The following is a 14,856-nucleotide window of genomic DNA, read 5'->3' as shown; positions in this document are numbered from 1 at the left end:
ATTCGAGCCCCGCATCGGGTTCTGGGCCAACAGCTCAGAGACTGAAGCCCGCTTCGGATTCTGTGTCTCCCTCTCTCTCTGAGCCTACCCTGCTCATACTCTGTCTCTCTCATACTCTGTCTCTCTCTCTCTCTCTCTCTCTCAAAAATAAATAAACATTAAAAAATTTTTAAAAAAAGGATTAATGAAATACACAGCTTTGGATGGCATGGGCAAAGAATAAACACTGAACCTCCATAGCAAAGAACATTAGTATCTCTGTATGTCTAATGTACAGAGATATATGCAAACATTTCTTCCTTGACAATGAGGCTGGAGAGATGTTTATTCTGTAATTAGCGAAGTTAGAGGCATTTCTGATGTTTGTTTAGTGTAAACATTTCTAACTATACCACTTAACCATCATTATATTTTTAAAGATTTCATTTTTTTTAAGTAATCTCTATACCTAACATGGGGCTCTAACCTACAACCTCGAGATCAAGAGTTGCAGACTCTAATGACTGAGACAGCCACGTGCCCTTTAGCCATCTTTTTTTTAATGTTTATTTATTTTTGAGAGAGACAGAGACAGAGCATGAGTGGGGGAGGGGCAGAGAGAGAGGGAGACAGAATCTGAAACAGGCTCCGGGCTCTGAGCTGTCAGCACAGAGCCCGACACGGGGCTCGAACCCACAAACTGTGAGATCACGACCTGAGTCAAAGTCAGACACCCAACCAACTGAGCCACCCAGGAGCCCCAACCCCTTAACCATCATTTTAAACATCTATTTTTATGGTGGCATAAGCATTTCCACACCGATCACAGGAATCTGCTCCTGAAGCCAAGAGCACACTGTATGTTAGCTAACTTAACAATAAATTACATAAAAAATAATAATAAAAAAATAAACTAATAAAATTTCCCACACTGAAATCCCTAATCTGTTCTCTTGATAATTTAATATGTACTTGGTAATACTGCTTACATAATTCACCTGCTTAAATATTTCATATTTAAATATTTCATTTAGATTAAATTATTTAAAAATTCTGGGTTAATGGCATTCAAATTAATGTAAGTGTTCTATATTTTCTTGTCTTGTAGGTGACAATTTGAGGTTAACTTCAATTCCTCTCATTTTACTAAGCCAACTTTTTCAAACCTTTTCTGTAAAGGCCACACAGTAAATATTTTAGGCTTTGCAGGCCATATACGGTCTCTGTCACATATTCTCTGTTTCTCTCTCTTCTTTTCTCTTTTACAGCCCTTTAAGAACATGAAAATCATTCTGAACTCATAGGTTGTATCAAGACAGACCATACACAGGATTTGATCCATGGGCCATAAATAATAAATATAAATAAAGGCAGATGGTATATGAACACTTACATAACAAGGTTCATATGGGTGTCCATAATTGCTCAGACCTCATTACCCCTTTTCCTCTACAACTGAAGGGCTTTTTCCTAGATCTTGTCTATAAAATTAAAAAGTTGAAAACGCATAGGAGGTATTTAATGCTAGAGATGGGCTGGGTCCCCACAGACTTACAGAGTTATACAATTTAATAGAGAGAGTTACAGAATTCTACTGTTAGAAGAAATTGTTGCAATTATCTAATTTGAACCCTGTATTTTTTAATAAATAATATAACTAAAAACTCATAATAAATGATGAACTGATTAACTTACAAATACTGGAGGGATAGCAGGCCTTCAAATGTGTCTTTACGTAATTCGGTCAGATAATTTTCACTGAGAATTCTGCAAAATGAAAAGGTCATTTCTGGGTCAAAATGCAAAATAACTACAACTATTTGCTACACAGGACCGCTAGATGTGAGAGAAACCTGGGTAATGGTGCCACCAAATACACTAATTCTTATTTAATGTAGGGATGGCGACCTCTGCTGTTTGATTCAAATATTTTCTTCTCACATACTCCTTTGTCTCTCTCTCTCTCTCTCTCTCTCTCTCTCTCTCTCTCTCTCTCACACACACACACACACACACACACACACACACACACACCCCTATCCACTCTTCACACCAAAATGTACATTTAATGCCTACTCTCTGGATCACAAAATCTCTGTTAGAATCCAGCCCTGAGTGGCAAAAACATGGACAGAACTGCCACTTCCTCCTCTCTTTTCCCAAATTTTATTGTGGAAGCCCTATTTATAACCATATCAGTGCTACGAGTAAAGCCATCTAATTTTTTTCCCCAACCAAAAAGTATCTGTGAGAACTAAAAATGTGCATAAAATGCACATAACATAAATGCTCAGTTTAATATGTATAGAGTAAATACCCGTGTAACGCTATTTGTTCTTTCTACTGTTGGTGGATACTAGATTTTTCTAATTTTTAGTTATTATAAACAGTGCTGCTTTGAACATTTTTCTGTTTATATCCTAGTACACATTTGCCTAAGTTTCTCCAGGATTTAACAGGGGTACAAAATTGCCTTCCTAAGAGGTTGTGCTATTTCAAGCTGGCAGATTGAAACATGCCAGGTCTCTACCAAACTCCAAACTCCACCAAAGTCCCTAAGAATGATTAGAAAAGATACAATTAGAAAATCCACAACCTTAGCTCAAAGCCAAGGGAGTAGCTCTACAAACACTCCCCACCAGAAATGCCTTGGAGCCACCTACAGGGTGATTAGCTGGGATACTGCAGTAGGACCAAGGACAGCACATCAACCCCACATCCTTCCTCCTGGGATCTGGCAGCAAAGGGTGTTTTCTTCCAGGCAGGAGCCATTGGTGTTAGAAGGGGGCAGGGTCCCAGAACCCTGGAGGAAGGGTCTACACTCTGACTAGCCATTAGAAGTCACCTCCCACCTCTTCTTTAACTCTCAGGGGGACCTGTCACCAATAACAAGCCCCGTGGTTCATTTCACCTCTTCCTTAGGACCAGAAAACAGAAGCAAGTCAAATCTCAACTACAAAGATAAATTGCACTCAGGAATGACCATGTGGAGTGAGAAAGCCAATTCCATTCAGGACAGAAAATAAAAAACAAATATAACAGCTTATAGTCAATGACACAGTTAACAGAGAAAACACAAAAGGATTTGAGAATACCAACATTAATGGGGCACCTGCGTGGCTCAGTCGGTTAAGCATCCGACTTCGGCTCAGGTTGCAGTCCATGGGTTCAAGCCCTGCACTGGGCTCTGTGCTGAAGCTCAGAGCCTGGAGCCTGCTTCAGATTCTGTATCTCCCTCTCTCTCTGCCCCTCCCCAACTTGCACTCTGTCTCTCACTCTCTCTCTCTCTCTCTCTCAAAAATAAACACTATAAAAAATTTAGAATAGCATCATTAATATATCCTCAGATAGAGGTAAACAGTACATCTAATAAAAAGAACCAACTCAAGATTATATGAATGAAAAGTATTATCATTAGTAAAAAACTCAGTCTATGAGCAGCAGAAATGGTCGTTGAATAAATTAGAAAACTTGAGGGGCGCCTGGGTGGCTCAGTCGGTTAAGCGGCCGACTTCAGCTCAGGTCATGATCTCGCGGTCCGTGAGTTCGAGCCCTGCGTCGGGCTCTGTGCCGACAGCTCAGAGCCTGGAGCCTGTTTCAGATTCTGTGTCTCCCTCTCTCTGACCCTCCCCCGTTCATGCTCTGTCTCTCTCTGTTTCAAAAATAAATAAACGTTAAAAAAAAATTAACACAGAATTGCAATCGGTAGAGGTTGAGTTGGGATATGGAAGGGGAAACACCTTTCCTCAGAGCTACTGACTTCAAAGTTCTGGACCAAGAAGGACCTTAGAATGCAGTTAGTTTTTGTTTTTTTTTTGTTTTTTTTTTTTTGTATTCATATTTGGAGAGAATATACTCACAGTTTCTCAGCCCAACGGTATCCCTTCCATACATTTTCATCAATGTATTGGAAATTTCTGTGAAGAAACACAGTTCAGATCCTTGAACAGGTAGGAAAGGAATGAACGGAATAAATAAGAGAATCACTGGCAACCTTGTGGGGAATATTCAAATGCAGTAAATGCCAACTTTCTACTTTCCACAGCTATCAGCATCCCAGGTGGTGCAATTAATAAAGAGCTAGCGTGGGGCCACTGGCACAAACAAGGCAGCTCCTTAGAACCTGAACGTCCTATTTGTTCCATTCCTTGGGTAGATAACGCCTGTTCATTACTCTGGAGGTAAGTATTATTTTCCCCCAAATCACTTATGTGCCTAAAATGGTTCCTTCCACAAATCAATGAGAAAATAATAATCCAACGAAAAAAATGGTAAAAAATTTACCATTATCAGCAAACAAATGTAAAGAAGCCCTCTACTGAAACCTCTCTAGGTGTTAGAAGGATAAGGGAAATTAGAAATTAGAATAACTAACATGGAAAGATTTCTTAGACATATTGCATAGGGAAAAGCAACAAATCACTGGGCAAGGAATTAAAAAGTATCCCCTCATTAGGAAATTAGGAAAAAATGCAAAGGAAAGAGATGGGAAGGAAGGACACACATCAAAAAGGTGACAGGAGTTATCTTATGAGTGGTAGGGAGGGTGGGGTGGGATTTTCACGTTTTATCCTCTATACCTGTGACATTAAAAACAAAAAAAAGTATCCATGATAACTCATGTATCCATGAATTACACATGTTTAAAAGAAGCTATTAAATGCCTGAGGTTCAGTTTCAACCGCTAACCCTGCGTATGACTTTGAACCTTTACCTGTAGTTTTGTCCTCTTCCCTCAACAACAGCTTACCTGGTCAGTTTATATACACATTTTTTTCAGGGGAGTCAGGAATAAATTCAAAACAGATACCCATCTGCCCCTGTGCCTGGTGGACATTTCCAGTCAACCTGAAGCCTTCTGGTTGCTCCTATGTTCCCTGGTAAAAGATGCCTCAACTTCCATCATTCTCCTTTTCTGGGACAGAAGTTTCAGAGTAATATCTGAGTTTTCTCTTTCCCGTGCACACCCCACCCGCGACTGTCATCAGTTAGTCTATCTTGTCACTTCCTCCTTTGCAGTGCTCTCAAGGCTTTTCTTTCTACTCTTTTCAGCAACTCTGATTCGGCCCCTTGTTACTTTACCCCTAGGTTTTGTTAGAACATTCTATCTGGTCTCGCTGGATCAAGCTCTCCTCTCCAGATCGCCCTATATGGGGAACTGAAAATAATCCTCGTTTCAATGGTCTGTATCTCATGCTTGAAAACTTTCAATGGCCCTCTGTAACTCAGAATGTAACGTTCAAACCTCTCTAGCTGATAGTCAAGGTTTCTCGTAATTGGATCTTTAACTGCTTAACCTAATTCTTTTTTTTTTTTTAATGTTTATTTATTTTTGAGACAGAGAGAGACAGAGCATGAATGGGGGAGGGGCAGAGAGAGAGGGAGACACAGAATCGGAAGCAGGCTCCAGGCTCTGAGCCGTCAGCCCAGAGCCTGACGTGGGGCTCGAACTCACGAACTGTGAGATCGTGACCTGGGCTGAAGTCGGACGCTCAACCGACTGAGCCACCCAGGCACCCCTAACCTAATTCTTAATTCCTGATCATTCCTGCAGCCATGCCTTTGCCTAGACTTATACCCATTTTTTTCTCTATTTAACACATCAGAGCCACTCTTTAAGTCTCAGCTAAAGTGTTAGCTTATCCATGCAGCTCTCCCTGACCTCCATACTCCACTGAGTACAGAGTCTGCTGAATTCCAACACCCATGGTACCTCTTTTAGTACTTAATTACATGCCACCTCCCTTTTTATGACCATTTCCTTTCTTCCCACCTGTCATTTCATGTTCTGAAGACGATTTCATCCTAGTGTGGCGCCCATCGTACTTACTCTTGGGTTGGGCCCAAACCGAGTACTGTATGTGGAAGGCCGGGGGTCAAAGATGAGGTCTGGGGAATCAAAATAATAACAGCTAACACTCATATTTTGCCAGGCACTGATCCAAGTGCTTCATATGTATTACCTCATCTAGATCTCACAATAATCCCATGAGATGGTAGCTATCATAATTTCCATTTCACAGAAAAGGAAACTGAGTCACAAAGCTAATAGATGACAGACCTCGGCCCAAACGCAGGCAATCTAGTTCCAGAATCTCTACTCTTCACTACTCTGTTGTATCCTATTATAGAGGATGGAGCAAAAATGGGAGAGTAGAGGTTAAGGAATGAAATAATGGGGCTAAAAATTGGATAAGGAAAAAGAATAAGGACAATTACAAGTAAAAGATTGGAGAAGGGCGAACAGTAGTAAAAAGGAAAATGAAGATAAGGGATAGTTGACAAAGAAAAGGTAAAAACAGAAAGTCAGTCAACGTGGTTGGGGAGATGAGGAAGGCCCAGGACGACATTGAGGAAGAGACGGCCATGTCAAGCAGGAGGCAGAGAACGAACAAGTAAAGGCGATTCTTACAAGATGGTGAAGGTGCCGTTGTAGGTGTCGGGCTCCGGCTCGGGCACTCTGCGGAGCCTCTGCTGTAGGCTGAGACCAACACACGACAGTGTCTCATCTTTGCAGGTACAGCGCTCACATATTTTGAGGTCTGTGGCGGCATTCTGTTCTGGTTGCCAAGTTAAAGTTGTGTATGCCTTTTCTGAGGTATAGTTTACAAAATGCACCACAGAATGTTGAGTTGTTGGAGGAAAACCTGTCTCAAATGACTCTGGTTGCTGACTTACAGGAATTTCTAGGTCCATAGGTGGAACCGTGACTTCAGTCAGGTTTCGATGTTGACTCTGAACCTGTTCTGGATGTGCAAGTGTCACCTCAAGGTCCTTTGGGGGAGGAGCTGTAGTCTTCTTCAGGGTTGTCAAATGTTCAGCCTCTGTAATAGGTTCTGGAGTTATAGTAAGCTCCACATGACGAAATGGGATGATGGGTGATGCTGGATGCTGACCTTGATCCTTACTTGGAGTTGGAACTGTCACTTCCTGCTCGAATGGATATTGAACTACAACCTCCTTAGGTGGCTCTGGAGGCTGAGTTGGGGTGTCTCGCATGGTTGGAGAAGGTTCAGTCTCCACACTGGATCCTGCAGTTACAGTAAGTTCCAGGTCCATAGGTGGAACTGTGACTTCAGTCAGGTTTGGATGCTGACTCTGAACCTGCTCTGGATGTGCTAGTGTCACCTCACGGTCCTTTGGAGGAGGAGCTGTAGTCTCCTTCATGGGTGTAGAATGTTCAGCCTCTGTAGTAGGTTCTGGAGTTATGGTAAGCCCCAAGTCCACATGATGAGCTGTGACACTGGGCAATGTTGGTTGCTGACCTTGATCCTTACTTGGAGTAGGAACTGTCACTTCCTGTTGGGATGGATACGGAACAACCTCCTTAGGTGGCTCTGGAGGCTGGGTTGGGGTCTCTTGCATGGTTAGAGAAGGTTCAGTCTCCGTAGTGGATTCTGGAGTTATGGGAAGCCCTGGGTCCAAAGGTTTAACTGTGACTTTAGTTAAGGTTGGATGCTGAATGTGCTCTGAATGTGGAAATGTCACCTCAAGGTCCTCTGGAGGAGCGGTAGTCTGCTGCAGGGCTGAGGGATGTTTAACATCCGTAGTGGGTTCTGTAGTTACGGTAAGCACCAAGTCCAAAGGCTGAACTGTTACATTCGGCAACCACAGACGCTGAGCTTGATCCTGATCTGGTGTTGGAACTGCTGCCTCTTGATATACTGGAGGTTGAGCTACAAGTTCCTTAGGCGGCTCTGGAGGCTGGTCTGGGGTCTGTTGAGTTTTGGCCTTATTCAAGGTTGAAGGCTGAACCTGAACCTGCTCTAGATGTGCAAATGTTACTCAAGGTCCTTTGGAGGAGCTGTAGTTTTCTTCAGGGCTGTAGAAGCTTTAACCTCCATAGTGGGTTCTGGAGTTATGGTAAGCTCTAGGTCCAAAGGCTGAACTGTTACATTAGGTGACAATGGATGACGAGCTTGCAGACCTGGAGTTGGAACTGTCACCTCCCGAAACAGTGGAGGCTGAACCACAACCTCCTTAGGTGGCCCTGAAGGGTGACCTGGGATCTCTTGCGTGGTTGAAGTTTCAACCTCTGTAGTGGGTTCTGGAGTTATGGTCAGTTCTGGGTCTAAAGGCTGAACTCTGGCTTCAGTCAAATTTGGATGCTGAGCCTGGACCTGCTCTGGATGTGGAGGTGTCACCGCAGTGTCCTCTGGAGGAGCTATAGTCTGCTGCATGATTGTAGAATGCTCAGCCTCCACAGTAGGTTCTGGAGTTGCAGTAAGCTCCAGGTCAGCAGGCTGAATAGTAACATTGGGCAAGTTTGGATGCTGAGCTTGCTCTTGTCCTAGAGGTGGAACTGTCACCTCATTACGGACTGGAGGTTGTGCTACAACCTCCTCGGGTGGCTCTGGAGGCTGAACGGGGGCCTCCTGCTGGGCTGGAGGAGTTTCTGCCTCCTTAGAGGGCTCCGGAGGTTGAGTTGGAGACTGCTGAAGAATTGGAGATGGTTCTACCTTCTCAGGGGCCTCTGAAGGCTGAGCTTGTACCTCCTGTTGTGTTAGAGAAGGTTCTATCTCCTTAAGTGGCTCGAGAGGTAGAGATAGGGTTTCCTGCTGGACTGGAGATGGTTCCACCTTCTCAGGAGGCTCTGAAGGCTGAGGTGGGGCCTCCTGCTGTGTGGAAGGTTCTACCTCCTTAGGGGGCTCAGGGGATACAACTGGGGCTTCCTGCTGAGTTGGAAAAGTTTCTGCCTCATTACCGGGCTCTGAAGGCTGAACTGGGGCCTCCTGAGGTGTGGGAGAAGGTTCCACCTCCTTAGGGGACTCAGGGGATATAGCTGGGGACTCCTGGAGGACTGGAAACTGAGCTGGGGCCACCTGCTGGGTTGGAGACTCTGCCTCATTAGGGGGCTCTGAAGGCTGAGCTGGGGCCTCCTGCAGTGTGGGAGAAGGTTCTACCTCCTTAGGGGGCTCAGGAGATACAGCTGGGGCCTGCTGGGGGACAGGAGACTGAACCAGGGCCTCCTGCGGGGTTGGAGAAGATTCTGCCTCATTAGGGGGCTCTGAAGGCTGAGCTGGGACTTCCTGCTGAACTGGAGATGGTTCTACCTATCAGGAGGCTCTGAAAGCTGAGCTGGGGCCTCCTGTGGTGTGGGAGAAGGTTCTACCTCCTTAGGGGGCTCAGGAGATACAGCTGGGGCCAGCTGGGGGACTACAGACTGAGCTGGGGCCTCCTGTTGGCCTGAAGCAGGTTCCACAGCCTTACGGGGGTCTGGAGTCTGAGCTAGGACCTCTTGTTGGCCTGGAGAAGACTCATCTTCAGGGGACTCTGGAGACTGGGAAAGACGCTTGGACTGAGCTGGAGAAAATTCAACTTGCTCAGGGGGAATAGGAGATTGAGCAGGGACATCCTGCTGCACTGGAAGATGTTCAACCTCCTTAGTTGCCTGGGGACTTATGAAAATCCTCAGATCCACAGGTTTAACTGTGATATTAGGCAACACTGGATGCTGAGCTTCACCTGGACCTGGAGGTGAGAATGTCACCTCATGCTGTACTGGAGACTGAGCTACAACATCTGTAGAGGACCCTGGAGGCTGAGCTGGATGCTCATACTGAACTGGAAAAGACTCGACCCCCTCATTGGGCTTTGGTTGCTGAGCTGGGACCTCTTGCTGGATTGGAGAAGGTTCTCTACTTGCAACAGGCACTTGAGGCAGAGCTGAGCTCTCCTGCTGGCTTGGAGAAAGTTCAATTTCCTCAGGAAAATCTTCGGGTGGAGTTGAGACTTCGTGCTGGACTGGAGAAGATTCAACATTTTCAGGGGGCGCTGGATGCTGATGTGGGACCTCCTGCTGGGTTGGAGAAGGTTCAACTTCGCCAGGATATTCTGGATACTGAACTGGGGTCTCCTGCTGTGTTGGAAGTTTCTCCTGTGTGGTAGATTCTGGAGATTGCGTTGGAGTCTCCTGTTGAACTGGCAAAGATTCAACCTCAGGGGACTGTGGAGGCAGAGTTGGGGCTTCATGCTGGGTTTCAAAAGGTTCCACATTAAGAGGCACTGAGGGCTGAGCTCTAGTCTCGTGCTGAACTGGAGAAGGTCCCACCTCTGTAGTGGGTTCTGCAGTCATGGTAAGCTGCACATCTGGAGGTTTCAAACTGACATTGGGCAGGTTTAAATGTTGATCACGGTAGTGACCTGGAGGTGAAACTGTCATCTTATGATGCCATAGAGGTTGAGCTGGGTGCTCCTGCTGGGTTGGAGAAGGTTCCACCTCCCTGGAAGGCCACTCTGGAGGCTGAGCTGGTTGCTCTTGCAGGGTTGCAGAAGATTCTATCTCCCCTGGAGACTGAGCTGGAGTCTCCTGCTGGGTTGAAGATTCTGCCTCATTAAGGAGCTCTGCAAGCTGAGCTGAGACCTCCTCCTGGGTTGGAGAAAGTTCAGCTTCTCCAAAAGGGTCTGGAAGCTGAGCTGGGGGTTCCTGTTTGCTTAGAGAAGGCTTAGCTTCCTCACGAGGCACTGAAGGCTGAGCTGGGGTCTCCTGCTGCCTTAGAGAAGGATCAATCACCCCAGGAGGCTCGGAATGCTGACCTGGGGTCTCCCGCTCACTTGAAGGCTCAACCTCCTCTGGAGGCTTACCCGAGGTCTCTTGCTGGGTTAGAGAAAGTTCTGCTTCCTCAGTATGTTCAAGAGGCTGAGGTGGGGCCTCTTGCTGGGCTATAGAAGGTGCAACACCTTTCTCAGGCCCTGGAGTTGTGGTAAGTTCCACATCTAAAGGCTTACCTGTAACCCTGGGAAACATTAAATAATCCCAACCTGGCATTGGAACCACCTCTGGGAGCCTTTGATGCTGGGTTAGCTGGTCATTCAGATCCTCATCTGAATGGGGGTAGTCCTCCAACGGAATGTGTGTTCACGAATGGAACCAAAGTCTCCTTCAAATCCTTAGGCGGGGCCAACATCTGGGCTGGAGCAGAGGACCCCAGGTAATTAAAGCCCCCCAGCCCAGCTGGGGTGTAAGTGCCTGGGGCGATTCGGGTGGGGGATCAGAGGAGCGCGACGACCAGGGCTCAGCCGCCTCCAGGGGGTCGGAGGTCAGCTGGGCAGGGTCCAGGGCCCACTCTGGAGGCTGAGCTGCCTGGACCAGCAGCCACAACGGTTGCCACATAAGGACAAGCAGTGGGGCCAACAGGCGCAGCCGGGACATGACTTGCGGAGGCTCCGGGGCGCAGCGACCCAGGCGAGTGGGGTACTGGCGCTGGGAACTGAGCGGGAGCCAAACCATTATGGCAGCCCCCTGATGCGCGCGTGCACTGTTAGCAAGTGCGCGCCCCTCCCCCGCCTACGTCCCACCCTTTATTTATTGATATCTTTATTTACGCCACCTTTATTAGCTCCCTGGAGATGGGCTCTGCACCACCAGAGCGGGCCCTTTTCCCAGAATCACTTGGGGCCCAGGCCTCCCTCCACCCTGCAAAGGCCACCACTCCCCCCGTCCCTTTGGAGGAATGGGGCGCCTGGGTGGCTCAGTTGGTTGAGCGTCTGACTTTGGCTCAGGTCATGGTCTCACCATTCATGGCTTCGGCCCCGCATTGGGCTCTGTGCTGACAGCTCAGAGCCTGGAGCCTGCTTCAGATCCTATGTCTCCCTCTCTGCCCCTCCCCTGCTTGTACTCTCTCTCTCTTGTTCTCTCTTCAAAATAAACATTAAAAAAGATGTTTTTTGAGGAATAAATGCTTATTGTTGTTTTAAAAAATTTTTTTTAAATGTTTATTTTGGAGAGAGCAAGAGACAGAGACATAGAGTGCGAGTGGAGGAGTGGCAGAGAGGGTCATAATCTCGTGGTTCATGGGTTGGAGCCCCGCATCGGGCTCTGTGCTGACAGCTCCGAGCCTGGAGCCTGCTTCAGATTCTGCGTCTCCCTCTCTCTCTGCCCCTCCCCAGCTCACGCTCTTTCTCACTCTCAAAAATAAATAAACATTAAAAAAAAAATCTAAAAAAAAAAAAATTCACAAATCTAGCCCCAAATTAAGCTCTCAATGACATGAAACACATTTTTGCTTTTTTTTTTTTTTTTTTTTTTTTTAACATTCTGTATGTGGCACATTAGTATTTTCTTTTAGAAATTATTTTGGCAACTTAATCCCTAATTCAGGGCATCCATGTGAGTGATTTACAGAAAAGTTCTTCAGCAAGATATTCATGCAAGATATATATGAGATGCCTACATCTGGGTGACACATCCTATTTGAATGGCATAATGGTTTCAAACGCTGTAGTATAATCACATTTAAGGCCATAGTTACTCTGTTCCCAAATCCTTGAGATTCTGTTTGAGGGGAGCTCTAAAAGGCTTGTGTCCTCTCCTATGTCCACAACTGTGGGAGTGCTCTGATGAAATTTGCTCTCCAAACTTCAAATAAGGGGTCAGAGCCAAGGGTCAGGACTTGAGGAAAAGCCCCAGAAATCCCCTGCAGTCAAAAGCAGTTTCTGAGTTTCACATTTCCCAAAGGATGATAGAGCTAATGCCAAAGTCTTCCAAATTCTGCTGGTTGCTTTACATTATGGCTACAGTGGCTATGTCACCCCTGAACTTTAATCTCCACATACTTGAATTAAATCCTGTAGCTCGTCTTCAGTACTGGCATCTGTGATCTCTTCACAGGGTCTGTATTCCACAGCTATTTTACCACTTTCTGAAATAAAGTGAATAAGGATTGGAAAAAAAAAAAAAAAAAAAGAGGGCGCCTGGATGGCTCAGTCAGTTAAGCGTCTGACTTCAGCTTAGGTCATGATCCCATGCTTCATGAGTTCAAGCCCCATACCGGGGTCTCTGCTGTAAGCACCAGAGCACACTTCAGATCCTCTGTCCCCCTCTCTCTGCCTCTCCCCTGCTTACTCTCTCAAAAATAAACATTTAAAAAATCAATAAAGTTAACAAGATCAATTCAGAATTTTCCTTGTTCTAAAACTAGCTGTATCCAATGATAGCACCCAATAACTAGACATTCTTTTTATTTATAAAAGCAGAAAATAAAAGCATTTTCCTAGAAGTTTTCTCATCTCACACTTCAGTTTTTAATCATACCTATGTGTGAAAAAATACATATGAAGTTAACGACTGTGTGGTTCAAAAACGCTATCATCTTAAGAGATAGGAACTAAGGAATAATGACACAGGAAGTTAAAACTATGGAAACAACAATGTTCAAAATCAGATGACTAGACAGTAAGGCATTAGGTAGAGGTCAGTGTGAGTTCTGGAATAGAGACCATGGACTATAGCTGATACTTCATATTAGAAACAAGGCCAGTGTCTACTCCCCGGAAACAAAATCCCACCAGATACAATGAACAATGCTTTGGAGAGAGGGAGAGGGGGAGGGGGAGGGGGAGGGGGAGGGAGAGAATGCGCTTGGACAGTTTATTGGCAGAAACTGGCCCATGTCCCTTATAGACAATACAATTCCCCTTAAGGCAAAGTACAGCTACAACATTTTGATCGTGTACAAGGGATACCAGAGCATGTTAGGGAGAGGTCAGCAACCCAAAGGTTTAGTTTGGTTCTTAAAGGTTGTTACTCAGAATTGACAGCTAATGGAGATTCTACCTGATGACCAGGGAAGTCAACTTTCACTGCAAGAGCTGTCCAGGCTGGAAGCCTGAGACCAATCCAGGGTCAACTCTTATGGGCAAATAAGGCCTCTGAAACTTAGCTAGGCTTTCTTAGTCTCTAAGCCTGCAAGACTGTGAAGCGGCGAGGGCGGGGTGGGGGGGGGGGGCGATTGTCTGGGGACTCATTACTAATTATAAAGTTCCCTTGGAGCACAGCCTGTAACATTCACACCATTGTAGAACGCAATAGAGAACACAATCGATGCTATTCAATAGCCTGACCACTTTCAAGGTTCACAAAAATATAGCTGACCCTAATATAAGAATCATATTCACCCAATAGGTCAGTGCCAAAAACAAAAACTGAAGCTGAATGGATTCCAAAAACATAATCTAATAAATTCTCCAACAGGAAGACGATGATAACAAGTTAACATATTTTCTCTGCTTACCATGTTTCAGGGATAGTTTTAAACTTTTCCATCATCTCATTTGCTCTTACAATTCATCCCCCATGAGGTAAGTTGAATTACTACCTTTACTTGGCAGATAGAGAAATTGCAGCGTAGAGAGATTAAATACTTCAAATCTGACTATAAAACCTAAAATTGCATAAGAAATCTAGGAGACAGAGCTAAGATTCAACACCAGACGTCCATAGCTTCAAAGGTTTTTTTTTTGTTTTGTTTTTTTTGTTTTTTTTTGTTTTGAGAGAGAGAGCACATGGCATGTGAGAGTCAGGGAGAGGCAGAGAGAGAGGTAGGGAAAGAATCCCAAGCAAGCTCCACGCTGTCAGCACAGAGCCCAACATGGGGCTCAATCTCACAAATCGTGAGATCACGACCTGAGCTGAAATCAACAATTGGACGCTTAACTGATTGAGCCACACACGTGCCCCCAAAGCTTATACTCACAATAGCATTCTGTGTTATGAGCAAACAATCAAGAAAGAAGACTGGGTCAAACACTTTCTGTGTGGACAGAGGTAAATCACTGTATATCTATATACTGGGGACAAAAATATTTGTGGTCATTTTTCTCACAAATGCCACAAAGAACAAGTTTGAGACTACTGCTTTGAAAGCATTTGGTGAATAAAAGAATATGAAGTGTTTTCATCCAATTAACTTTTCAAAATGAGTTTATTTGCTCGTTGAAACTGATATACTGCAAGGACAATCAAGTAAGTCTTACCTAAAATCACAATCAACAGTTTCTGGAATGCATCTGACACAGCCTTCTGAATAGCAAGCTTCTGGACTGTCCGCCTTTTCATAAGAAATGATAATGGCCCTGCATCCAACCAAAACAAATGGA

At 45.1% G+C, this 14,856-nt stretch overlaps 1 protein-coding gene and 1 long non-coding RNA gene across 2 annotated transcripts in view; both read right to left on the bottom strand.

Annotated features, from left to right (window-relative positions):
* The window catches only part of LOC147571130 (uncharacterized), a 43,030-nt gene extending 31,051 nt beyond the window's left edge, over window positions 1-11,979 (bottom strand). The window contains 8 exon segments of the mRNA XM_086696618.1: window positions 1,675-1,746; window positions 3,840-3,896; window positions 6,392-7,763; window positions 7,766-8,584; window positions 9,148-10,808; window positions 10,810-10,939; window positions 10,942-11,266; window positions 11,959-11,979. Coding sequence (XP_086552744.1) covers window positions 1,675-1,746; window positions 3,840-3,896; window positions 6,392-7,763; window positions 7,766-8,584; window positions 9,148-10,808; window positions 10,810-10,939; window positions 10,942-11,266; window positions 11,959-11,979 — 4,457 coding nt within the window.
* On the bottom strand, window positions 11,980-14,179 carry LOC147571129 (uncharacterized). Its single transcript, XR_015247670.1, has 2 exons — window positions 13,992-14,179; window positions 11,980-12,620 (listed from the first exon to the last, which is right to left on the bottom strand). It is a non-coding gene; the product is annotated as an uncharacterized LOC147571129 (long non-coding RNA).
* Window positions 14,180-14,856: the final 677 nt, after the last annotated feature.

Source organism: Puma concolor, unplaced genomic scaffold, assembly GCF_028749965.1.
Source record: "Puma concolor isolate L17-30 unplaced genomic scaffold, mPumCon1.1.hap2 unalloc_scaffold_57, whole genome shotgun sequence".
Classification (NCBI taxonomy): Eukaryota; Metazoa; Chordata; class Mammalia; order Carnivora; family Felidae; genus Puma; species Puma concolor.
The sequence above is the reverse complement of the archived record's forward strand: the minus strand, read 5'-3'. Positions and strand labels throughout refer to the sequence as shown.